Below are 27821 nucleotides of genomic sequence, written 5' to 3'. Positions count from 1 at the left end.
TTGACAGCTCTTTGGTCTTGGCCATAGTGGAGTTTGGAGTGTGACTGAGGTTGTGGACAGGTGTCTTTTATACTGATAACAAGATCAAACAGGTGCTATTAATACAGGTAACGAGTGGAGGACAGAGGAGCCTCTTAAAGAGGAAGGTACAGGTCTGTGGGAGCCAGAAATCTTGCTTGTAGGTGACCAAATACTTATTTTCCACCATAATTTGCAAATAAATTCATTTAAAAAATCCTACAATGTGATTTTCTGGATTTCTTTTCTCATTTTGTCTGTCATAGCTGAAGTGTACCTATGATGAAAATTACAGGCCTCATCTTTTTAAGTGGGAGAACATGCACAATTGGTGGCTGACTAAATACTTTTTTTGCCCCACTGTACCCATTTACTTCTAAAAGTAATCAAATGAAAGCTATTTTACAATAATGTTTTACATTGCACCTGTAATTAAAACAAAAGGAACTACTACTACTGAAAAACAAGTGCATGGCCTCAAATCTACATTTGACCACACATACCCTGTCACCTTTATAATTTAGGACAGTATGAATGGAGGAGCATGGTACAGGACCATTACTCGTCCTTTGTCATTGTTTGTAACCACTGAGGTTATCAGTAGTAGGGCTGTTTGAGGGGGAAAAGGGTTTAGGGGCAGCTATGTTGTGTCAACAGGCTAAAGACATTGCACTCAGCGTTTCACCCCTGGATGGCGGTATTGGGTGGTTGACTGGCCACAGCGAGCCCAAGGTCTGTGTCATTGTCCAGGGGCTCCTGACTGAGACTCACAGAGGGGTGGAGGTAGCCCCTGTCTAGCTGGCCCGTCTTACGTTTCTCCTGTTCAATGTCTGGGAGGAAGAGCTGTCCAGCAGGATGCAGAGAGGCGGGAGGGACGGTGATGTGTTGGGGGTCATCTGAACGACCGAGGGAGCACGGGCTCAGGCTGTCACACAGGGCCCCCCAGTTCTGCTCACACTGCATCCTCACTCTCTGTGCTATGGCAGTCCTCACCTCCTCACCACAACCCAGCAGGATGTTCACCAGCTCCACATGAGTCCTGAGGTAGGAGGAAAAATTATATTTCTGAATGCAGACTACTACAGTATTTGAATATCAGATCATGTGGAGTCTGGAAACACTACACAGAGTTTAGTATGAAATGGAAAAAGGCCTCATGCTCACCCTTTAGGGAAGAGGTCCTGGAAGTGGATCATCTCCACCATGACATTGATGTTCTCCTGGATGGCGGAACAAAGGTTGTGTTTGACGTAGCACTCTCTCTGCAGGTGGATCATCATCTCCCTCACTGCCAGGCACTTCCTGCTCACACAGCTGAACCGGTGCCTCAGGCTGTGGGCCATGCACTTCAGGGCATCCTTGATGAAGGACTTCCCCTACAGAGTTCAACATAACAGCTGACATGTCATCTCAGGGCTGGCACAATAATTATATCATGTAACCTACAATTAAGAACAAACAAAAAAGTCACTACATTTTAGGAGGGAGTTGTTCAACTTTATTTTCAGGTAGATTGTAACTGCTATTGGGTAAACTTTTTTACATGATGGTAAAGTTGGTAATCATTTTACGATCAGAACGTTCGGGAGGAGAATCTTAATTTACAAAGGTTCCAAGCAGTCAAAACTGTTTGAGACAGAACAGAACTTTGGCAGCACCCCTACTAATTAGATACAGTTGAAGTCGAAAGTTCACACACTTACGTTGGCGTCATTAAAACACATTTTTCAACCACTCCACAAATTTCTTGTCAAAACTATAGTTTTGTTAACAAGTCAGTTAGGCCATCTACTTTGTGTATGACAAGTCATTTTTCCAACAAATTGTTTACAGGTTATTTCACTGTATCACAATTCCAGTGGGTCAGAAGATTACATACACCAAGTTGACTGCCTTTAAACAGCTTGGAAAAAAACAGAAAATTATGTCATGGCTTCAGAACCTTCTGATAGGATAATTGACATAATTTGAGTCAATAGGAGGCGTACCTGTGGATGTATTTCAAGGCCTACCTTCAAACTCTGTGCCTCTTTGCTTAACATTATGAAAAAAAAAAAAGATCAGCCAAGACCTCAAAAAATAAAATTGTAGACCTCCACAAGTCTGGTTCATCCTTGGGAGCAATTTCCAAACACCTGAAGGTACCACATTCATCAGTACAGAAGTATAAACACCATGGGACCACGCAGCAGTCATACCGCTCAGGAAGGAAACACATTCTGTCTCCTAGAGATGGTGTGAAAAGTGCAAAATTAATCCCAGAACAGCAAAGGCCCTTGGGAAGATGCTGGAGGAAACGGGTACAAAAGTACCTGCATCCACAGTAAAACGAGTCCTATATTGAAATAACCTGAAAGGCCGCTCAGCAAGGAAGAAGCCACTACTCCAAAACCACCATAAAAAAGCCAGACTACGGTTTGCAATTGCACATGGGGACAAAGATTGTACTATTTTGAGAAATGTCCTCTGGTCTGATGAAACAAAAATAAAACTATTTAGCCATAATGACCATCGTTATGTTTGGAGGAGAAAGGGGGATGCTTGCAAGCCGAAAACCATCCCAACCGTGAAGCACAGGGGTGGCAGGCTTTGCTGCAGGAGGGACTGGTGCACTTCACAAAAGAGATGGGATAATGAAGGAAAATGTGGCTATATTGAAGCAACATCTCAAGACATCAGTCAGGAAGTTAAAGCTTGGTCGCAAAAGGGTCTTCCAAATGGACAACCCCAAGCATACTTCCCAAGTTGTAGCAAAATGGCTTAAGGACAACAAAGTCAAGGTATTGGAGTGGCCGTCACAAAGCCCGACCTCAATCCCATAGAACATTTGTGGGCAGAACTGAAAAAGCATGTGCGAGCAAGGAGGCCTACAAACCTGACTCAGTTACACCAGCTCTGTCAGGAGGAATGGGCCACATTTCACCCAACTTATTGTGGGAAGCATGTGGAAGGCTACCCGAAACGTTTGACCCAAGTTAAACAATTTAAAGGCAATGCTACAAAATACTAATTTGAGTGTAAAATTCTGACCCACTGGGAATGTAATGAAAGAAATAAAAGCTAAAAATAGATCATTCTCTCCACTATTATTTTGACACATTCTTAAAATCAAGTGGTGATTCTAATTTTTTTACTAGAATTAAACGTCAGGAATTGTGAACATGACTTCAATTGCACGTTGTAGCTAATTTGCAAAGATGCATTATGATAAGCTAAAAATATAATTTTACAAAGATGTAAATTGTTACACCAAATTCCAGAATAGTCACATCATAGGTATCATTTTCCAAGTTGTTCTATAACATACTAAACATGTTCATACAGTTACATAAAGGATGTACTGGCTGTAGTACACTCAACACCTTTTTTCTATCTAGAACCTTAAGAGGTTCTTCAGCTGTCCCCATAGGAGAACCCTTTCTATAGCGGGTTCAACATGGACCCCAAATCTTATTTATTTTTTCCTACGGGGACAGATGAAAAAACCTTTTGGACCCCTTTTTCTAAGAGTGGAGAGCATTTGTGGAAAACCCTCTATGACAGCAGCACAGCGGTTTAGGAGAAGTGGAATACCTTGGAGTCAAACTTGCCGGCATTGTGCAGAAATGTCATGCAGATCTCATGTAGGCCTCGTATTTCACAGGAGTTGTTGTTGAAGCATTCGAACATGCCACAGCCCACATCCCCAGCATTCACCAGACAGTGCTGGATCTCCGCTGATGGAGGGAAAATGTTAAACAGGAGGGTGGCAAGCATGTTTGTGGTCTCTTCAGAAGAGAACAGTAGCTTGTTAATAATAATGCAACAGTCAATCGTGTGTCAATGTGCTGGTTCCTAGGGAATCATCGAAAAGTCCTCCAAATATGACTGCTGCTTTTTCAGTAAAGAATAATCATCTTACAAATTATACAACCAACTGTGCAGACGTAATATTGTAAAAGTATTTAAAATGTTTCAGGGTTAGACTAGTGCTGTCAGGACTCGTCCTGGTCGTTCTGCTGCCCTAGAGACAAAGAAAAATGGGTCCCTCCTATACAGTGGCGATCCGTCATTCAGGGCAGGCACGTTTTTTGCAAAAATAAATAAAGGTGGCTTGCCTGTTTTGCATGTAATTTTGGCATTAATACATTTTATTACATTTATTTAACCAGTTTGGCCAGAACAATTTCATTTACAACTGCGACCTGGCCAAGATAGTGCAACAAACAAGAGTTACACATGGGATAAACAAATGTACAGTCAATAATAGAAAAATCTATATAGACTGTGCAAGTGTAGTAAGATCAGGGAGGTAAGGCAATAAATAGGCCAGTGGTGAAATAATTACCATTTAGCAATTAAACACTGGAGTTATAGATGTGCAAGTAGAGATATTGGGGTGCAAAACACCAAGAGAAATAATATGGGGATGAGGTAGTTGGGTGTGCTATTTACAGATGGGCTGTGTACAGGTACAGTGATCGGCAAGCTGCTCTGACAGCTGATGCTTAGAGTTAAACTTTTGCAATTCATTCCAGTCATTGGCAGCAGAAAACTGTAAGGAAAGGCAGCCAAAGGAGGAGTTGGCTTTGGGGGTGACCAGTGAAATATACCTGCTGGAGCGTGTGCTACAGGTGGGCGTTGCTATGGTGACCAGTGAGCTGAGATAAGGTGGAGCTTCACCTAGCAAAAGACTTAAATGACCTGGTGCCAGTGGGTTTGACGACGAATATGTAGCAAGGGCCAGCCAACGAGAGCATACAGGCCGAAGTGGTGGGTAGTATATGGGGCTTTGGTGACAAAGCAGATGGCACCGTGATAGACTAACATCCAATTTGCTGAGTAGAGTGTTGGAGGCTATTTTGTAAATGACGTAGCCAAAGATCAGTAGGATAGTCAGTTTTACGAGGGTATGTTTGGCAGCATGAGTGAAGGATGCTTTGTTTTGCAAAATAGGAAGCCAATTCTAGATTTAATTTGAGTTTGGAGATGCTTAATGTGAGTCTGGAAGGAGAGTTTAGTTTAACCAGACAGGCATTTGTCCACATAATCAAAGTCAGAACCGTCCAGAGTAGTGATGCTAGTCGGGCAGGCAGCAATCGGTTGAAGAGCATACATTTAGTTTTACTAGCATTTAAAAGCAGTTGGAGGCCATGGAATGAGTGTTTGGCATTGAAGCTCTTTGGAGGTTTGTAAACAGTGTCCAAAGGGCCAGATGAGCGACATCACTGATGTATACAGAGAAGAGTCGGCCCAAGAATTGAACCCTGTGGCACCCCCATAGAGACTGGCAGAGGTCCAGACAACAGGCCCTCCGATTTGACACACTGAACTCTGTCTGAGAAGTAGTTGGTGAACCAGGCGGGGCAGTCATTTGAGAAACCAAGGCTATTGAGTCTGCCGATAAGAATGAGGTGATTGACAGTGTCGAAAGCATTGGCCAGGTCGATGAAGACTGCTGCACAGTACTCTTATCGATGGCGGTTATGATATCCTTTAGGACCTTAAGCGTGGCTGAGGTGCACCCATGACCAGCTCAGAAACCAGATTGCATAGTGGAGAAGGTACGGTGGGATTTGAAATTGTCGGTGAACTGTTAAGTTGGCTTTCAAATATTTTAGAAAGGTAGGGCGGATATAGGTCTAACATTAGGGGAAGACACTCTAGGCCCTTGAAAGGGATGACCGCGGCATCTTTCTAATCTATGGGGATCTCAGACGATACGAAAGAGGTCAAGTTGCTGCACATCGTAGAGTTATCGGTGGTGACAGTGTCTCCTAGCCTCAGTGCAGTGGGCAGCTGGGAGAGGTGCTCTTATTCTCCATGGACTTTAGTGTCCCAAAACGTTTTGAAATTAGTGCTACAGGATGCAAATTTGTTTGAAAAACCCTAGCCTTAGCTTTCCTAACTGACATTGTATATTGGTCCCTGACTTGCCTGAAAAGTTACATATCGCGGGGGCTTTTCGATGCTAATGCAGAACGCCACAGGATGTTTTTGTGCTGGTCAAGGGCAGTTAAGTCTGAGGTAAACCAAGGGCCATATCTCTTAGTGCTACATTTTTTGAATGCATGTCATCAGTTTGTAAACAACGTAAAAATATATAATTGAGTTAATAAAGCTGCTTACAAAACAGGCAGCGCCAAAATGCAGGTGTTTCAGCCTAGCTCATTGCTTTGTCGTGGTGGGGCAGGCCAGCAGAAAAATAGGAGCACCAAGATTTACATGCTAAAAGTCGCCACTGCGCCTATACCCTGCAAAAACGAAATAAACACTGCTGAAGACTAGGCACGTGGAACCATGATTACATTGATGGATTACATAAACCCATGGTATTAAAAAAACCGTCGTCGTCAACATATTCACGGTGGTGTGTGGCTGCGCCGGGGGTAAGAACAGCTTGCTGTCAGAGCTTGTGTTGGCATTTCAACGGGAATGTGCTTGGATAAGAGTTGGTCACTTGGCGCATTGAATTACAGTGAAGTGACAGAACTAGAGATCACTGCGTACCTGCGTAGGACGCCACTATAAAACCGAATTCTACCACAGGTCATTTCGGGGGACATCATTTTGTGAAAACTTTCATTCACAGTGAAATAGTTTCATGTGGCCTAAAAAGAATACGACCGGAGAGTCACAAGGGCATTGTGCAGACCATTTTATGAAAACGTGTGAAACTTTAGACTATCTGGTGAATGTATAATCCGCATTTCAGACATACAAGTACGAGGCAGTAGCTATAGCCTACAAGCAACATTTAGCCAACCTACCTGTGTTTTGCAGTGAGAGTCGTCTTTTCTGATGGTTCAATTGTTTCTCTTGAGGGCTTTCGTGAAGTTCGTTTGGGTCGGCCGCCTTTACTTGCTGAAAGGCTATACAAAGAAAGACCGCCAAAGAAAATTTAAGTAGCATCTCCATTCGCGCTAATACACTCCAAAAAGAAAATAGCATTTTGAATATTTTAAAAAAAAAAAAAAAGTATTAAATTCAACTAAATGGATAACTTTCCAGTAGAGACGTGAATCAAAACGAGCATTGCGGGGGGAATGGATGCTGCCTATATTTCCCTCAACTCTTATGTCAGTTTTAATGAAGGCGCTAAACAGGTGCTGTCGTTTGTGGCTGCCGACCAATCACATGTCAGGCATCCACAGCCAAAGTTTAAATGGCCTGCGTTCAATAACATTTCGCCATACTGTACTAAAGAATTGGAGGAAGTATTGAAGTCAAAGGCTGTAATATATTTCATATTACAACGCAGTGATGCATTTATGGTTTTGAATTATGTGATGTGAAACTACAAAGTAAGGGTGGAGTTGGGTTTTTCAGATGCTGAGTTGTTTGTTATAACAATGGAGGCTAGTAGTTACTGCTGTTGAGGTGGCATTTGAAAAAGACGGAATAAAATGATGAATGTATACAGTGGCACAGGAAAGCAATGTCCCTTACCCCCAAAGAACCTAAGCACATTGTAAATCAGTTACACTGATGGGATTATCACTTCTAGCCTCAATTAATCTGGCAGCTAACGGGGGTGAGAGAATGTCAGCATGCCGTGACAGCCAGTGTGGCGGTAGGCAACTGCAAAGGAGTAGCCTTCATGAGGGACATGCTTGAGGGATCAGTTTTGCAATACTCCAGAAAAATGTCACTAAGTTTTGAGTCTTTAACTGAGAGATAGTCAATGGGGGGGTGTACTGTGAAGTGGTGCTATTCAAAATAGTTGAGTGGAAGTCAGGAGCCTTAGTTCCCATAGGCTGGGCTAGTGATTTGTGGGAAATATCTTGCTGTCTTGCCTAAAGGTTACAACTGCATGAGAGGCATAGTACATACCATGGAAAACAGAATGTGACAAAGTGGCCTATAGTGCCAAAGGATCCCAAAGGAACATGAGGTGAGAGAGAATCCGATGCCATTACCAGGGCTCAGTGCCAAGCCAAACATATCCCCTGTCATCCTTATATTGGCAGTGTGTGTCAGAGGCACACTTCAGGAGGCCATCAGAAAGTATTCGCACACCTTTGTTGTGTTACAAAGTGGGATTAAAATGGGTTTACAACCCAAAAAAATACTCTGTCAGTGGCAGACAAATTCTAACATTTGTAGTTATTGTCCTGCTGAAAGGTGAATTAATCTCCCATTATCTGGTGGAAAGCAGACTGAACCAGGTTTTCACTCTAGGATTTGACCTGTGCTTAGCTGCATTCTGTTTCTTTTTTATCCTGATAAACGCCCCAGTCATTAACAATAACAAGCATACCCATAACATGATGCAGCCACCACTATGCTTGAAAATATGGAGAGTGGTTCTCGGTAATGTGTTGTATTGGATATGTCCCAAACATAACACTTTGTATTCAGGACAGAAAATGGAATTGCTTTGCAATTTCTTTTGCAGTATTACTTTAGTGCCTTGTTGTACAGGCTTCCTTCATTTCAGGCGGTCAATTAGGTTAGTATTGTGGAGTAACTACAATGTTGTGGATCCATCCTCAGTTTTCTCTTATCACAGCCGTTAAACTCTGTAACTGTTTTAAAGTCACCATTAGCCTCATTGTGAAATCCCTGAGCAGTTTCCTTCTTTTCTGGTAACTGAGTATCTGTATCTTTGTAGTAACTGGGTGTATCGATAAATCATCCAAAAAGTAATTCATAACTTCACCATGCTCAAGGGGATATACAATATCTGCTTTTTTAACCCATCTACCAATAGGTGCCCTTCTTTCCAGCACTGGAAAACCTCACTGGTCTCTGTGGTTGAATCTGTGTTTGAAATGCACTCTTCGACTGAGGGACCTTACAGATAATTGTATGTGTGGGTGTACAGAGATAAGGTAGTCATTCAAAATGAATGTTAAACACTATTATTGTACACATTGAGCCCCTACAACTTATGATGTGAGTTGTTAAGCACATGTTTACTCCTGAACATATTTAGGCTTGCCATAACAAAGGGGTTGAATACTTATTGACTCAAGACATTTCAGCTTTTTATTTTTGGTATTAATTAGGAACATTTTCGAAAAACATCATTCCTAATCATTGAATTAGGAATTATAGGGTATTGTGTGTAGGCCAGTGACAAAAGACAAACAAATATCAATCTAAGTCAAGGGGTGTGAATACTTTCTGAAACCACTGTACCTTAAAGCGGACTCTTGAAGTCACTTGAGTGACAATTCAATCTCTTCCGGTACAGTTTAGAAATGTGTATATACAGTATATACGGAGTAAAAATATAAAGGCAACAGGTAAGTGTTAGTCCCATGTTTCATGAGCTAAAATAAAATATCCCAGAAATTGTCCGTACGCACAAAAAAACGTATTTCTCACAAATTTTGTACACAAATTTGGTTACATCCCTGTTTGTGAGCATTTCTCCTTTGCCAAGATAATCCATCCACTTGACAGGTGTGACATATCAAGAAGCTGATTAAACAGGTTGATCATTACACAGGTGCACCTTGTGGTGGGAATAATAAAAAGTTTTGAGGGAGTGTGCAATTGGAATGCTGACCGCAGGAATATTCACCAGAGCTGTTGCTAGATAATTGAATGTTCATTTCTTTACCATAAGCCACCTCCAACGTTGTTTTAGAGAATTTGGCAGTACGTCCAACTGGCCTCTCAACCGTAGACAACTTGTAATCAAGGCAGCCCAGGACCTCCACATCTGGCTTCTTCTCCTGCGGGATGGTCTGAGACCAGCCAGCCGGACAGCTGATGAAACTGTGGGCTTGCACAACCAAAGAATTTCTGCACAAACTGTCAGAAACCGTCTCAGGGAAGCTCATCTGTGTGCTTGTCGTCCTCACCAGGGTCTTGACCTGACTGCAGTTCGGTGTCGTAACTGACTTCAGTGGGAAAATGCTCACCTTCGATGGCCACTGGTAGACTGGAGAAGCGTGCTCTTCACGGATTTATCCCGCTATCAACTGTACTGGGCAGATGGCAGACAGTGTGTATGGTGTTGTGTGGGTGAGCGGTTTGCTGATGTCAACGTTGTGAACAGAGTGCCCCATGGTGGCAGTGGGGTTATGATATGGGCAGGCATAATCTATGCACAATGAACACAATTGCTTTTTATCGGTGGCAATTTGAATGCACAGAGATATCGTAATGAGATCCTGAGGCCCATTTTTGTGCTATTCATCCGCCGCCATCACCTCATGTTTCAGCATGATAATGCACGGCCCAATGTCGCACGGATCTGTACACAATTCCTGAAAGCTGAAAATTCCCAAGTTCTTCCATGGCCTGCATACTCATCTGACATGTCACCCATTGAGCATGTTTGGGATGCTCTGAATCGACGTGTTCAACAGCGTGTTCCAGTTCTTGCCCATATCCAGCAACTTTGCATGGCCATTGAAGAGGAGTAGGACAACATTCCACAGGCTACAATCAACAGCCTGATCAACTCTTTGCGAAGGAGATGTCATGCTGCATGAGACAAATGGTGGTCACACCAGATACGGACTGTTTTTCTGATCCACGCCCCTAGTTTTTTTTAAGGTATCTGTGACCAACACTAGATGCATATCTGTATTCCGAGTCATGAAATCCATAGATTAGGGCGTAATTAATTGTTTTCAATTGGCTGGTTGCCATACATGAACTGTAACTCAGTAAAAATCTTTAAAATGGTTGCTTTTATATTTTCACATTCAGCAGACGCTTTCATCCAAAGCGACGTAGTCATTCATGCATACATTTTATGTATGGGTGGTCCTGGGAATCGAACCCACTATCTTGGCACTGCCAACTGAGGTACAGGGGACCACAAAAATGCCCACAACCAGCATCTTCAACTCAGACGTCATAGACACATTTCAAAACAATTTGTCTTTGCTTTCAGTAGTAAGGTGCTTGATTTGAGCCGTCCAATGTGTTTGTTTGGAGAAGTCCAATTGGCTTAGTTAATATCATTAGCATTACTCCCAGCTGCCTGGGGGGTGTACTGAGGTCGGGGAATAATGGCATACTTCCCTCAGTAGTAGCAGGGCCCTAGGGATGGCCCCAGTGTTTAGTTAGGCTAATATTAATGTTACAGAATGGGTGAGATCCAGTAATGGGACAGGATGAGAAGCTATCTGTCTCCCAGCAGAAGGCAAGTTCAGCAACGGCTTTCACCCTCTCTCCAAAGATGTATGTTCCTCCATGGCCAAATATGGTCAAATGTTGGCCCTCTGAAATGGCTGTAAATGGTTTAGGGTTGAAAGAATTTCGCAAGCTGATTACACAACTCCAGTTAAGCCGAGTTTAATTCATTCCCTCAATACCGTGGGTGCTGAATGTTTTGGCTGTTGAATATACCGATATTTACTTTATTAACAGCAGCTCAAGTGTTTACATAGCATAGACATATCACTCTCTAAACTTCCTTAGTGAAAGTGTTCAGTGCCACAACGGCGCCAGGAGCATAAGTGACAATGAATAACAGTCAAATAGGGACATACAGTACATTCGGAAAGTATTCAGACCCAATTACTTTTTCCACATTTAGTTACATTTCAGCCTTATTCTAAAATTGATTAAATAAAAAAACACAATCATTACTCTACATACAATACCCCATAATGACAAAGCGAAAACAGGTTTTGCAAATGTATATAAAAAAAAAAATGTTATTTTTTATTTACATAAGTATTCAGACCCTTTGCTATGAGACTCAAAATTGAGCTCAGGTGCATCCTGTTTCCATTGATCATCTTTGAGATGTTTCTACAATTTTATTGGAGTTGTAGTTAATTCAATTGATTGGACATGATTTGGAAAGGTACGTTTATATGTTATATAATGTCAGAGCAAAAACCAAGCCATGAGGTCGATGGAATTCTTTGTAGAGCTCTGAGACAGGATTGTGTCCAGGCATAAATCAGGGGAAGGGTACCAAAACATTTCTGGAGCATTGAAGGTCCCCAAGAACACAGTGGCCTCCATCATTCTTAAATGGAAGAAGTTTGGAACCACCAAGACTCTTCCTAGAGCTGGGGAGAAAGGCCTTGGTCAGGGAGGTGACCAAGAACCTGATGGTCACTCTGATAGAGCTCCAGAGTTCCTCTGTGAAGATGGGAGAACCTTCCATCCAGAAGGACAACCATCTCTGAAGTGCTCCACCAATTATGCCTTTATGGTCGAGAGCCAGACGGAAGCCACTCCTCAGTAAAAGACACCTGACAGCCCACTTGGAGTCTGCTAAAAGGCACCCAAAGGACTCAGACCATGAGAAACAAGATTCACTGGTCTGATGAAACCAAGATTAAACTATTTGGCCAGAATGAAGGAAACCTGGCACCATCCCTACGGTGAGGCATGGTGGTGGCAGCATCGTGCTGTCGGTATGTTTTTCAGCGGCAGGGACTGGGAGACTAGTCAGGATTGAGGGAAAGATTGCTCCCCGAGCAAAGCACAGAAAGATCCTTGATCAAAACCTGCTCCAGAGTGCTCAGGACCTCAGACTGGGGCGAAGGTTCACCTTCCAACAGGACAACAATTCTAAGCACACAGCCAAGACAAAGCAGGAGTGGCTTAGGGACAAGTCTCTGAACGTCCTTGAGTGGCACAGCCAGAGCCCGGACTTGAACCCGATCGAACATCTCTGGAGAGACCTTAAAATTGTTGTGCAGCGACACTCCCCATCCTACCTGACAGAACATGAGAGGATCTGCAGAGAAGAATGGGAGAAACTCCCCAAATACAAGTGTGCCAAACTTGTTGCGTCCTACCCAAGACGATTTGAAGCTGTAATCACTGCCAAAGGTGCTTTAACAAAGTAATGAGTAAAGGGTCTGAATACTTATGTAAATGTGACATTTCAGTTTTTTTAAAGTAAAAAAACAACAACATTTGCAAACATTTCTGGTTTTGTTTTGTCATTATCGGGTATTATGTGTAGATTGATGAGAAAAACAAACAATATAATCGTAACAAAATGTGGAAAAAGTCAAGGGGTCTGAATACTTTCCGGATGCACTCTATATACTACATGTCAGGCAGGGGTGATGACAATCAACCATGAAGTGGACTACAATTGACCACATAATCATAGCTATGCGTTGTCATGGAATGTGGTTGGTTGTTCCTTACTTTGAGACAATAGAACCCTACAATGGATGAGTTATGAGCAGGAGGTTGGAAGTATACAATGTTTGGTTTATCAACAAGTAAAAGTTGTAACATTCTAAAGCGATTGACCATGTTGGTGGCTAATTACTACCCTAGTGTTCTGTTTTTCTAAGACCTCTGCTTGAAATCAGGGGATTTTTATCTAAAGTGTTGGAAGAAAGAATATCTGAAACCTCTGGTTTTGCTCAGCCACAAGTTTATCCCACAATAATATTTCTCTGTGTGCAATCATGATTGTGAAATAGTCCAATTCCATTTTTCCCATATGCAGGTAACCGATACAGGGATACTGGCCGTACTCCGTTGTTCGGTAGTAAATGTATGCTGTTTACCCTTCTGACTTTCACCCAACACATCCAAAGAATGTGGTCCTCAAAACAGTCGACATCATATGTCTCTTGTGTAATACCGATACCACCACATGTAAAACCTGTGTAAGCACTCTGGAGTCAGATTAAACATAATTACTTCATGAAAACAGTTGTCATCAATAAAATTGCCTATTGCTGACTGGTGGAAGGTATTGAATAGCCTGCTTTTCCAGACCTACACGCATAAGTCCTCATTAGCTGTGGCAACACAATCACATAGGATTAACCACACTGTTGACGGTGTGGTTAAGGGGTGGTGTTCTCTGTGTGTGCTGTGGGTGTGCTGCTCTCAGGCAGCGGGCCTAATGGAGCCGGTCTCGGGTCTCTGGTGGCAGCAGATGCTGATTCTGCAGAGTGAATCTGAACTGTCAGAGGAAAGCAACGATGGTCTCAGCCTCTTACGTCAGGGCACATTTAACAGACCCCACATGCTGCCAAGAAAAGGAGCAGGCTTCTCAGGAGGGTAGTAAAGTTTGGGTTTAGGAGGGTTGCTGCCGCTGTTCAAATAAACTCACTTTACCAGGCTGAGAAAAGAGTACAGGCTGCAGGGCCAGGCAGGCCTTCCCCAGGGCCCAACGCAGGGCAGGACTACCGCATTTGGGCCCCTGGAAAACTGTTTTTTTTTTGTAATATTTTTTACACATTTGTACACACCTTCTGTGCAGTTTTATAATGCTATTCTTCAAATTTCCTCACGACTCTATGAGAAAATGTTGCCGTTTTAAAGCAAGTTTCCTGCTATTCTACATGGGTCTGTGCAGGCCAGTCAAGTTCTTCCACACTGATCTCGACAAACCATTTCTGTATGGACCTCGCTTTGTGCACAGGGTATTGTCATGCTGGAACAGGAAAGGGCCTTCTCCAAACTGTTGCCACAAAGTTGGAAGCACAGAGTCGTCTAGAATGTCATTGTAAGCTGTAGCGTTAAGATTTCCCTTCACTGGAACTAAGGGGCCTAGCCTGAACCATGAAAAACAGCCCCAGACCATTATTCCTCCTCCACCAAACTTTACAGTTGTTAGTATACATTAGGGCAGGTAGCGTTCTCTTGGCATCCACCAAACCCAGATTCGTCCGTCAGACTGCCAGATAGTGAAGAATGATTCATCCAGAGAACGCGTTTCCACTGCTCCAGAGTCCAATGGCAGCGAGCTTTACACCACTCCAGCCGACGCTTGGCATTGAGCATGGTGATCTTAGGCTTCTGTGCGGCTGCTCGGCCATGGAAACCCATTTCATGAGGCAGTTTGGAACTTGGTAGTGAGTGTAGCAACTGAGAACAGACAATGTTTACACGCTATGCACTTCAGCACACGCCAGTCCCATTCTGTGAGCTTGTGTTTCCTACCACTTTGCGGCTGAGCCGTTGTTGCTCCTAGACATTTCCATTTCACAATAACAGCACTTACAGTTGACTGGGGCAGCTCTAGCAGTGCAGAAATTTGATGAACTGACTTGTTGGAAAGGTGGCATCGTATGACGGTGCCGTGTTGAAAGTCACTGAGCTCTTCAGTAAGGCCATTCTACTGCCAATGTTTGCCTATGGAGATTGCATGGCCGTGTGCTCGATTTTATACACCTGTCAGCCACTAGTGTGGCTGAAATAGCCGAATCCACTCATTTGAACGGGTGTCCAAATACCTTTATGTATATGTAGTGTATTTGCAGGGTCACAAAACCAAGCTTTGGCACACACATCCATGATCTCACATGACCTCTCTGAGTTGGGACTAACAATGAACTTGGAAAAGAGCTCTCTGGTCCCAACTCAGTGTGTGCACTTCCTGGCCTTGACACTGTAAGCTCAAATCATGCGAGCAACAGTCTCCAGAAAGAGTGGTATCTTTGACAAATTGTCTTTTGACATTCAAACTGAAAAAAAAACAGGTGTCAGCACTATAGAGTCAGAGGCTCCTAGGCCTCCAAGCTGCTGCAGTCCATGTTGTACCATTGGGCTTGCTCCACATGTGGCCAATACAATGCTGGTACAACAGACATAATCTATGTCCCAAAAGGGACAAACACAAAAAGCTGACAATTTCAATGAGTTACTGGAGAGCAATACAATGGTGGTGCCTAGCACATCAAACTCCCAGTGGAGATCTCCTATGCCCAGTTCACAACCGGGTCTTTGAACACAGAGCCTCCCTACAGGGATGGGGAGTAGTCTGGGGTCCATGGTGTATGGTCAGCACCATGGACAACGGCTCACATCAATGTACTGGAGCTCAAGGTGGTTCACCTTGCACTCTGGCACTTCCTCCCAGTATTGAGAAGACAACATGCACTGATATGGACAGACAACACAACCGTGGTTGCACACATCAACCACCCGGGAAGGATTGAGGTCAATGACACTGCACTAGCAAAGGAGCTACTGCTTTGGGCAAACAGACACCTGAGAGCAATACACCTGCCAGGGGTGGAGAATCAGGCAGCAGAACGTCTTCTGCAGAGGAGGCCTTCTTCCTCTGTAGTGGAGAGGATCTGGGCGCGATTCAGAATGGACGTCACCGATCTGTTTGCATCGCAAGATTCAACCCATTGTCCTATGCAGTTCTCCAAGGGTCCTGGAGGCCCACTTGGGGCGATGCCATATCACACAGATGTCCAAGGGGGTTGCTGCTGTATGCGTTTCCACCAATTTCCTTGCTCCCTCGGGTCTTGAAGAAGATCAGTCTTGAGAGTGTGTAAGTTATGCTTGTTGCTTCACATAGGCCACAGCATCACTCGTTTTCAGACCTTGTACAGCTGACAACCTCCCAACCATGGGAACTCCCGCTTCGAGCGGACCTCATGTCACAAGTGAACGGCAAGCGTTGGCACCCCAAACCAGCATACTGAAGTTGTGGATGTGGCCCCTGAAAGTAACTGCCTTGTAGCTGCAGGGTTGCTCTCTTTGGTAATGGATACAATTTAGGCAGCCAAGGCATCCTCTACGCAAACCCTGTATTCCTACAAGGGAAATGTGTTCAGGAAGTGGTGTGTCGACCATGCAGAATTGTTCACTTCCTGCCCAATTTCTGTCATTTTGACTTTCCTCCAGGAGCTTATGGCTGCAGGGAAGTCCCCATCTACATTGAAAGTGTGTACGGCAGCCATCTCTATGGATCATGACCAGATTGCGGATGCATTACTACAGGCACACCCTCTAGTATCGCAATTCATGAAAGGTGCTCTCAGACTACGGCCACCCAAGGCTCCTTCAGTACCCTCGTGGGAGTTAGATGTTGTCCTACGATCATTTATGACTCCACCATTTGAGCCCCTGTCTTCACTTGAGCTATGGGAGCTCTCAGTCAAGACTGCCGTTCTATTGGTTATTGTTTCAGCCAAGCGTGTTAGAGAATTACAGTACATGCGCTTTCTACCCAACCTTCATTACTCACTTTAGCAGAAGATGGATCTAAGGCAGTGCTTTGGCCAAATCCAGCATTCTTACCTAAGGTCCTTTCATCATCACATGTTAACCAGCCCTTAATCATAGCAGCGTTTCACCTGCCTCCCTACTCCTCACAGGAGAGTCGTGAGTTGCATACACTTTGCCCGATTAGGGCATTGAGTGCCTATCTTGCTGCGAGAAGAACTGTTCGTTGAACAGAACAGCTTCTTGTGTGTTATGGGGGAAAATCCAAAGGGCGTGCTGTCTTGAAGCAGAGACTAGCACATTGGATGAAAGTCCCAGGGTGCATAACCTGTTTTTGTGAACAATCCCCCTGGACTTTGTGACAGTTTAGTAAAGCCCAAGGGCAGCATGATCATGTGCAGCACGCCATGATGACATCACAGGGTCCCAGTGGAGTAGCGCCACACAGATATGGTGATCTCCGGTCTCCTCCCCCTGGCCCTGGGCGATTGAATATGGGAGGGGGAGCTGTTGTTTTGTTTTGGGAAGGGGGCGAAGAAGTCTCGTGTGTGTGTGTGTGTGTGTGTGGCTGTGTGTGTGTGTGTATGTGTGTGTGTGTGTGGTTTTACACATAGTGGGCCCCATGTTCGGACTGGTGACTGTCCAGCTCTCTTTCATCCTCGCAGAGAGCTTTCAAAACAACCAAAGAGAACAGTTCCAACTTCAGGCAACCTCTGTGTTGATCCCCCACTGAATGACCCCTGCCCTAGAAACGTATGCCTACACATTGTCTCAAACACACAACGTTCATGTGCATTCTTGTACCCCCTGTCTCTCACATGATGATGTTGTGAAAAATGCAAAACGTAAAACTGGTTTTATGAGGTGTAAAATGCAAGTCTTGTGCGTGCATGTTGTATGAACACAATTTGAGTAGCTTTTAAATGATGATGGATTAAACACAAAAGAAAAGGTCATGCAGCATTCCAGAGACTGTATTTTGATATTGGGGTCATTCTTGAATTACGGTGGCATTTGGGAATGGCATTTTGGAAATAATTGACTTAAATGTAAATGTATCTGGGTACATTTCCCCCATTCTAAATCAACTAATATGATGGCAAAATTATTGGAGTGAAGAGATGGAAGATGTGGGTTGAGAATGAACTCTGTGAGACACTCAAATAAAATGTTCTGATAGTGTTGAAGGCACCTGGTTTGTGTTCCACTGTGATACAGTAGGTCATGACAATGCATACAGAGAGAGTATTTGTCCTGTCCCCTACTAGCGGCCCCTAAGCACGTGGGAAAAGACAACAGGGCCCGCTACACACAACGTCTACTCAAATCTGCACATTGCCTGACATTAAACATGTGAGTTGCATACACTTTGCCCTGTTAGGGCATTGTGCTTCAGACTCATGCCAAAAACAAGTGGATAAATCAATGAAATTACATCAGCGCTGACATCTGCAGATGAATAGAATAGCCAAGCTGTGCTCATGTTACGAGCTTACTTTCTTCTTTCTCACTCTGAAAAACAACAGAATGTGCTTGTAATGGCCGAATTCATAATATTTTTTAAAAATAAAATGTACAATGAATACAATTGCCTAATATGTATATAGGCCTGCTAATAATTCTCTCTGTGTAATGAATTGATCCTCTTTTTTTTTTGACATATAAACTGTAGCCAGCCGCTATGCTCTGTCCTTATTGAGTCCTTATTCCACAACTAATTACTTCAAAATATAACTTTCCAAATATGATATAAATCAGAATTTTGCTAAGAAAATTTGCTAACATATTCACCATGCATACAGTCAGGTCCAAAATGATTGGCAATGTTGATGAAGATGTGCAAAAAAGGCTGTAGGCCTGTAAAATAAATCATACAAATACTGTTATATTGTATGCAAAACATTTTTTTGAAAATGATATTATTTTCTGCTAATATATTTGCTCAGTGAAAGAGGTTTGGTTTAACAAGCAATAAAAACAAATCTAAAGAAGATGGGGGTCAAAATGATTGGCACAACAGAATTCAGTACTAGAGCACTCTCCCATTGTGGGGATAACGATACTGAGCCTTTTTCTAAAATGTCTAAAACACACACCAGGGGTAGGTTTGGTGTCGAAAAACAGAAGCATATGCAGAAAAGTATCTCATACCTTCTGTAAAATATGATGATGGATGTTTGATGTTCTGGGGCTATTTTGCTTCTACTGGTCCTGGGGCCCGGTCAACGGCATCATCAACTTTTAGCCCAAAACCTGGTTGCCTCTGCCAGGAGGCTGATAATTGGCTGCAAGTGGATCTTCCAGCAAGACAATAACCTCAAGCACATCAAAATCAATAAAGAAACCTGTGGTTTGAATTGAAGAGAAAGAGAGCAGTCCATAAACGCAGACGATGGATATCAAGGATCTGGAAAGATTCTGTATGGAGCAATGGTCTAAGATCCCTCCTAATGTGTTCTCCAACTCATAAAACAATTTAGAAAAAGGCTTTTTATTTATCCTCGCAAGGGGAGAGTGTTTGAGTACTGAAAACAGGGGTGCCAATAATTTTGTATATTACCTGTTAAACAAAATCTCTTTCTCTGAGCAATTGTATTAGTATAAAATAATGCAATTTCAACCAAATAAATGTGAACGCAATATACGGGTAACTGACAAAACACAGGAAACACCAATGTAAAGTTTCTTAATTAATTGGGTGTTGGGCCACCACAAGCCAGAGCAGCTTCAATGCACCTTGGCATATATTCTGCAAGTGTCTGGAACTATTGGAGGAATGCAACACCATTCTTCCATGAGAAATTCCATAATTTGGTGTTTTGTTGATGGTGGTGGAAAGCACTGTCTCAGGCACCACTCTAATGTTCAGTTGGGTTGAGATCTGGTAACTGAGACAGCCTTGGCATATGGTTTACATTGTTTTCATGCTCATCAAACCATTCAGTGACCACTTGTGCCCTGTGGATGGGGACAATGTCATCCTATGGGGGCATGGCCATGGTAGCCAAAATAATTGCCTGCCTAGCATTTTTAAACATGACCCTAACCATGATGGGATGTTAATTAACTCATGGACCTCACCTGTGTGGAAGCACCTGCTTTCAATATACTTTGTATCCCTCATTTACTTAAGTGTTTCCTTTATTTTGTCAGTTAACTATAGCTCAGTATTTTGTATTATTTATTTTCTACAGTTTTTTTGCTCATCTTTATCAAGGGTGCCAATCATTTTGGACCTGACCGTATGTCCTCCATCAAACTTTTAAAAGAGGATTGCACCTATAGGCCTCCCTAATCACTACACCACAGATTTGAATACACATTATGTCTGCATATTCCCTGGCTGAAGTGGAGAGAAGAGACTGAGGAACTTGTTCCTAGTGGTAAAAGTGACCTCGTCTGGATCGGGCAACCTCAGTGTGCCACTTTATGTAATGAATCCTCCCACTGATGTGTGATAAAAATCTGAAGGGCAATAAAATGAACAGATGCACTAAGGCTTTGCAGGGGAACGGGGATTTAATTGTTGTGGCTTGGGCCTCTGAGAGCCAACTCTGGGACCAACGTGCAGCTGTGCTTTAATGGGGGTAAGGGGAGGGGCGTGGGGGGTGACTTTATCCTCCCTCTGTCCTCTTTCAATAATAACTCTGGTGATTTATAATGTCCAGAAGACAAATGCAACGACAACTGAGAGTTCCCAACCCAAGATGTGCAGTGAACACACAAGTTCACATTACCTGTGCCCCCCAAGGACCCCAAATTGAATTGCTGCAGATCTAAGGCCAAATGTGCTGTGTCACTCGGTTCCTTACACAATGCACTGTTCAACCATGTGTGTCATTTGCATTTGACATTTTAGTCATTTAGCAGACGCTCTTATTTGTATTTGTACTGGTGTCCTCTCTCATCAGTGAGAGTGATTGGGTACATCTGTGGATTTGAGTTTTTTACACTTGATGACAAATTATTTACTTGCTATGTCCTACAAATATGATAAAAACCTTTGAATTTACTGTTATCATTATGCAATATGAAAAATTCCAATTAGGGAGTCATGATTGCGTGTCATGATTTGTTGCCCGAGTATAGACAAAATAGTGGTAGTAGCCAGTGCCAGAGCCGAGGCACAAAAATGAACCCCACAGGTGACCAGCTATCTCCCAATTAATACCCCTTCCTGTTGTATTGGTTGCATACATTGTTCTTTGCCAGAAATGATACATCATACTTTGTCAGCTATGTCAAGCCAGACTCAAGAGACACAGCTAGAGGATGATGTCCCTTAGCTAGTTTGGATCACTATACCCCCTTTGTGGGTTTTATCTTACATTTGAGATACTGCCAAAGCATCTGCTTCAGCACGGCCTTGTGTTGCCCTGTACACTGCACAGTACTCCTCTATTGTGTGGGAGGAAGATGCAGTTGTTGCGAGAGTTCTGAAACACAACTTGGTCACCACTTGACCTCTAATATTCAGGATAAAAAACGAGTGTGTTCAGACCATCTGGTCGTAAGTTGCCATCGCTTTTAACTGAGTTACTGGTATTATGCGTGTGTAATAAGTGGCTTTACTTGACTTAATGCAAAGAGTGTTAGTCGATAATACAACCACATACTATGACCTGCATAACAGGTACGGACTAGAGGGAGTGAGGACGAGAGTCTTCCAGCTAGAGTGCAACGGAGCCAGGTCGTTCAATTCCTCACCCTGCTTTCTGATTACTCACGCCAGACAGCTGACAATTGTGGTGTTAAAATCAGGACAAGATCAGCTTTCACTAGGTGTCACTTCTCTTAGCAACCAACAAATTAGCTATATTCAATGTCCAATATGTCACTAGTATCCACTTGCCCTAAATGCTTATCGATCTACTACACTCCCCAATGTGTTTTTTCAGACAGTGAAGCTAAAGCTTTTCACTTGGCGCTATACTCCAGCATTATGAGGTGGCAGTACAGAATGTCACCTTGTATTTTGATGTTATTTTCATACATATCTGTTTTACCGTTTAGAAATGAAAGCACTTTATTTATCTAGTCCCCCCCATTTGAAGGTGTCATACGTATTTGGGCAAATCCCCTTATATATGTACATAAGTGGTCAAAAGTGTAGTATTTGGTCCCATAGCCCTAGCACGCAATTACTACATCAAGCTTGTGACTCTACAAACGTGGATGTGTTTGCAGTTTGTTTTGGTTATCTTTCAGATTACGTTGTGCCTAATAGAAATACATGGTAAATAATTTTGGAGTCACTTTTATGGTAAATAAGAATATAATATGTTTCTGAACACTTCCACATTAATGTGGATGCTCCCATGATTACGGATAATCATGAATGAAACGTGAATAATGTTGAGTGAGAAAGTTAGAGGTATAAATATCATACCCCCACCTTCAAATGGGGGGACTAGATACATAACGTGCTATCATTTCTAAACGGTAAAACATATGTATGAAAATACCCTCAAATAAAAGGTAACATTCTGTATCTCAAATCCAAAATACTGGATTATAGAGCCAAGATAAATGTTTTAGCTTCACTGTCCAAATACACAGTGTATATATAATTTTCTTCAAACTTTTCTCCTACTACTTGTACAAAGACCAGGAGAGAGAAGAAAACTCATTCTGTTGTGTCGGGTGTGTGGAAGTATCTGATATTTTTTTTAAAGACAACAGAAAGGCCTGCTTGCCAGTTCTCAGTGATGCAGCATAGATGGCCTGCTAGTCTGCACGTCCTCAAAGGCGAGGTGGTGAAAGACAGAAGCAGCTCTATCAATTTAACCTTTGCCCCAGCCAGGTGGGAACACTCTGCACAGCTCATCCAGAGCCCCTTGTCCCCTTCCTGGGGGCTGCATCTTAGGGCCATTGAGCTAAGCCTCTCCTACACGGCAGAGGGTAGCAAGAGAAATATAGCATGGCTGTGGAGACAGCAACATGCCGTGCCAATCACCTTGCACCCTGTCTGCCCAGAGAAATGCCAACAAACCTGTCAGAGGCAGCCTGTTGGATCCCCCTGGGAGCTAGTTTCATATCCTGGGTTGTACTCCAGATGTCAAGTCTCAAATTGGCAAAGACTGTAGCACCCTTTCATGGCTAAGGTTTTGCCCAGGACTGTGTGCTCTATAAGGAACACATTGCACCTCCCTCCCCTCAAGAGATCTCACTGATTTTGCTCTGGATGGCTCCAAATTGGATAATAATGCTGAGATCATTCTAATCTAATAAGAATATCGTCAGATGTAGCAGAGGTATGGATCATTTAATATAGGCTAACTCAGCAATGAAGTCTTACCATGGCCAGTACAGCACATTTTCTATTGACCCAGTTTAAAAATGAAAGGGCAGTGTAAACATTTCTACCAAATCATTTATTGTTGAAAACATTTATTTACAAAATTCACAAAAAAAAAAAGTGGCAAAACATTGGGGGATAAAATCAGTTAGCAAACATAACGAACGATGACTACTTCTGGCTTTTAAGAAATAAAAGTGACCATTCTATTGTTAATTCAATAACCACAAATGCAATTTAAATCAGAGCGATTCATACAACTTTATCTGGAAGTAAAAGATGTTATATTTAGCCAATTGTGCTAGCTACACAATAAAGTGTCATTTTGCACGATTCCTCCTGTAACTTGGTAGTTGGTACGCATGTCCAGCTAAAATCCATGGCTTGGTTTCTCCACATGAAGAATGACTAAGAGTTGTGGAAACCTCTTGCAAAGCCCTTGCGCCATGATTCCTCCACACTAGTTTTTAAAGTTGGAGTTCCTTGTCCAGTCTGATGGAGCTCTAGAAAAGTCTACCTTTAGCAGAAGATGTTTCTCTGCACCTGAAATAAAGATAAATTACAAACTGAGAACCTGAAACATTCTGGTGAGATTATAGTTCAATACCTATAGTTTTTCCCATGATTTGTATGTTTATGTTGATTTCAGCAATCTTGACCACAGGTGTGACACACTGACCTCATGGTGTTTTGGGTCCAGTGTGGCTTGGAGCCTCTTGCTGTTCGGTCTCTGATGGAGTGTTGGATGGACCCTCCTCCTTCTTCTCAGCAGACAGGAAGTCGTGAATGGCTTCCTCAATGTGGGGCCTGAAGGTGTGGTTAAGCTTCGGATCCACCACCTGGGTGATGATTCTGTCCACTCCGGACTCCAGCATGCCTGACCTGACACACCACCGAGACAATGCATATGACTGTCACATATACCCTAACTCTGTAAACATGGGCACCCTCATAGATATTATCCTGACCAACTTGCATTCCAAATGCACCTCTGCTGTTTTCAACCAGGACCTCAACCTCATTGCCTGCATCTGCTATTGGTCCACGGTCAAACGACCACCCCTCATCACTGTCAAACGCTCCCTAAAACACTTCTGCGAGCAGGCCTTTCTAATCGACCTGGCCCGGGTATCCTGAAAGGATATTGACCTCATCCCGTCAGTCGAGGATGCCTGGTCGTTCTTTAAAAGTAATTTGCTCACCATCTTAAATAAGCATGCCCCTTTCAAAAAATGTAGAACTAAGAACAGATAAAGCCCTTGGTTCACTCCAGACCTGACTGCCCTTGACTAGCACAAAAACATCCTGTGGTGGACTGCAATAGCATCGAATAGCCCACGCAACATGTAACTGTTCAGGGAAGTCAGGAACCAATACACGCAGTCAGTCAGGAAAGCAAAGGCTATCTTTTTCAAACAGGAATTTGCATCCTGTAGCTCTAACTCCAAAAAGTGTTGGGACACTGTAAAGTCCATGGAGAACAAGAGCACCTCCTCCCAGCTGTCCACTGTACTGAGGCTAGGTAACACGGTCACCACCGATAAATCCATGATAATCGAACATTTCAATAAGCATTTCTCTACGGCTGGCCATGCTTTCCTCCTAGCTACCCCAACCCCGGTCAACAGCTCCGCCCCCGCAGCTACTTGCCCGAGCCTCCCCAGCTTCTCCTTCACCCAAATCCAGACAGCAGCTGTTCTGAAAGAGCTGCAAAACCTGAACCCGTACAAATCAGCTGGGCTAGACAATCTGGACCCTCTCTTTCTAAAATTATCCACCGTCATTGTTGCAACCTCTATTACCAGTCTGTTCAACCTCTCTTTCATATCGTCCGAGATCCCTAATGATTGGAAAGCTGCCGCGGTTATCCCCCTCTTCAAAGGGGGTGACACTCTAGACCCAAACTGATATAGACCTATATCCATCCTGCCCTGCCACTAAAGTTTTCGAAAGCCAAGTTAATAAACAGATCACTGACCATTTCGAATCCCACCGTACCTTCCGAGCTGGTCACGGGTGCACCTCAGCCACGCTCAAGGTACTAAATTATATCATAACCGCCATCGATAAAAGACAGTACTGTGCAGCCGTCTTCATCGACTCCATCGACTCTGTCAATCACTGCATTCTTATCGTCAGACTCAATAGCCTTGGTTTCTCAAATTGCCCTGGTTCACCAACTACTTCGCTGACAGAGTCCAGTGTGTCAAATTGGAGGGCCTGTTGTCCGAACCTCTGGCAGTCTCTATGGGGGTACCACAGGGTTCAATTCTCAGGCTGACTCTTTTCTCTGTATATATATCAATGATATATCCACCTCTACGCAGACGACACCATTCTGTATAAATCTAGCCCGTCTTTGGACACTGTGTTAACTAACCTCCAAACAAGCTTCGATGCCATAAAACACTCCTTCTGTGGCCTCCAAATACTCTTAAATGCTCGTAAAACCAAATGCATGCTTTACAACCTTTCCCTGCCCGCACATGCCCGCCCGACTAGCATCACTACCCTGGACGGTTCTGACCTAGAATATGTGGACAACTACAAATACCTAGGTGTTTGGCTAGAATGTAAACTCTCCTTCCAGACTCATATTAAACATCTCCAAACCAAAATCAAATCTAGAATCGGCTTTCTATTTCGCAATAAAGCCTCCTTCACTCACGCCTTCAAACTTACCCTCGTAAAACTGACTATCCTACTGATCCTCGACTTTGGCGATGTCATCTACAAAATAGCTTCCAATACTCTACTCAGCAAACTGGATGTAGTCTTTCACAGTGCCATTCCGTTTGTTACCAAAACCCCTTATACCACCCACCACTGCGATCTGTATGCTCTAGTCGGCTGGCCCTCGCTACATATTCGTTGCCAGACTCACTGGCTCCAGGTCATCTATAAGTCTATGCTAGGTAAAGCTCCGCCTTATCTCAGCTCACTGGTCACGATTACAACACCCACCCGTAGCACACGCTCCAGCAGGTATATCTCACTGGTCATCCCCAAAGCCAACACCTCCTTTGGCCACCTTTCCTTCCAGTTCTCTGCTGCCAGTGACTGGAACTAATTGCAAAAATCGCTGAAGTTGGAGACTTATATTTCCCTCACTAACTTTAAACATCAGCTATCTGAGCAGCTAACCGATAGCTGCAGCTGTACATAGCCCATCTGTAAATAGCCCACCTAATCACCATATTGTTTTTATTTACTTTTCTGCTCTTTTGCACACCAGTATCTCTACTTGCACATCATCATCTGCTCATTTATCACTCCAGTGTTAATCTGCTAAATTGTAATTACTTCGCTACTATGGCCTATTTATTGCCTACCTCCTCACGCCATTTGCACACACTGTATATAGACTTTATTTTTTCCTATTGTGTTATTGACTGTATGCTTGTTTATTCCATGTGTAACTCTGTGTTGCTGTTTGTGTCGCACTGCTTTGCTTTATCTTGGCCAGGTCGCAGTTGTAAATGAGAACTTGTTCTCAACTAGCTTACCTGGTTAAATAAAGGTGAAATAAAAAAAATACTGGCATTAGCAGGAACACCTGATTGCAATCCAGACTGGGTACATGATCTTAATCATTCATGTGCAGATGGCACTGTTTTTGGCTTGAGAAAGTGATTTAATTGTTATATACTGTCAACAATTACAATGCATTAGACATTTACAAGCAGAATTATAATCATATAGTAGCTACTCACTGCACGACGCTTTGTCTTAGCACATTTCGCACTTGATTTTTGTTGATTGATGGGTTCCAGTCTTGAGTGTTCAAATGAGTAGAGACGAAGTTGTCAACTTTCTGTCGTAGATTCTGGTAGGCAGGCTGATGACAACAATGACAGAAGCACGTCATTTACGCTACCCATTGATCAATAGCCGCAACATTTCAAACAGCTGGCTAGCTAGTTAGCTAAGCTAAGCTAAAAACAAGGTGGGACAAATAAAGCGGAAACTATTTGCTAGCTAACGTTAAATAGCAGGCTTAAAGGAACGTTGATAGCTAGTCAGAAAAAGTTGAAAGCTAGATTAGCTACCTTTGTATCCACATCTGCCAGGCAGTCCCTGCGGAACTCGTCGAACAGGCCTCGGTTCTTGAGATGTTCCACGATGAGCCCGATGAGCTGCGGATCTCCGGGGGGAAGATTCACTGCGTTACCGACACCCTCCGCCATACCGATATTTGTTGAATTTCAGCCCGTCAATTAGTTTTGTACATATAGAAGTGTAGCAGTATCGATATAATTTCAAGAAATGACACAAAATAACTGCTGGTGGCTCTAAAATTAATCAGTTATTCTGCTCGCTGCAGACTCAGACGGGAGTGATCGGAGTAGATAGCCAGAGCGAATCTACGAACGTGCCCATTGCGTCTTCTTCTTTAACATTCTATGTTACGGGCATGATAGTAGACTACACATATTGGTGTATTTCCGCCACCTACTGTACGGGTTATTAAAACATGTATTACATTGCGGGAAGAGGCACATTGCATATTGGGATATGTAGTATTTACTTAGCTAGTTTTACATTTAGTTTTGGTTTACAGAGGGAATGAACTGTATTATCTTTTCATGGTTACCCACAGTTCTGCCTAAAAACGCCCAAATATGCTAATGACAGTGAGTATGACCAGATAATTTGCACG

The 27821-nt window shown here is 43.1% G+C and overlaps 1 protein-coding gene across 1 annotated transcript; it reads right to left on the bottom strand.

The window, feature by feature from the left end:
* Positions 1–347: 347 nt before the first annotated feature.
* Positions 348–27821, bottom strand: LOC112259157. Its single transcript, XM_042327859.1, has 7 exons — positions 27211–27821; positions 26875–26999; positions 23845–24043; positions 6768–6963; positions 3592–3734; positions 1183–1394; positions 348–1057 (listed from the first exon to the last, which is right to left on the bottom strand). The coding sequence occupies exons 1-7, from the start codon at positions 27346–27348 to the stop codon at positions 700–702; spliced, it is 1371 nt and encodes a 456-aa protein (XP_042183793.1). The 5' UTR covers positions 27349–27821; the 3' UTR covers positions 348–699.

This window comes from Oncorhynchus tshawytscha, linkage group LG09 (assembly GCF_018296145.1).
Source record: "Oncorhynchus tshawytscha isolate Ot180627B linkage group LG09, Otsh_v2.0, whole genome shotgun sequence".
NCBI classification, from domain to species: Eukaryota; Metazoa; Chordata; class Actinopteri; order Salmoniformes; family Salmonidae; genus Oncorhynchus; species Oncorhynchus tshawytscha.
Note: the sequence above shows the minus strand (reverse complement) of the source record. Positions and strands in the feature narration are given on the sequence as shown.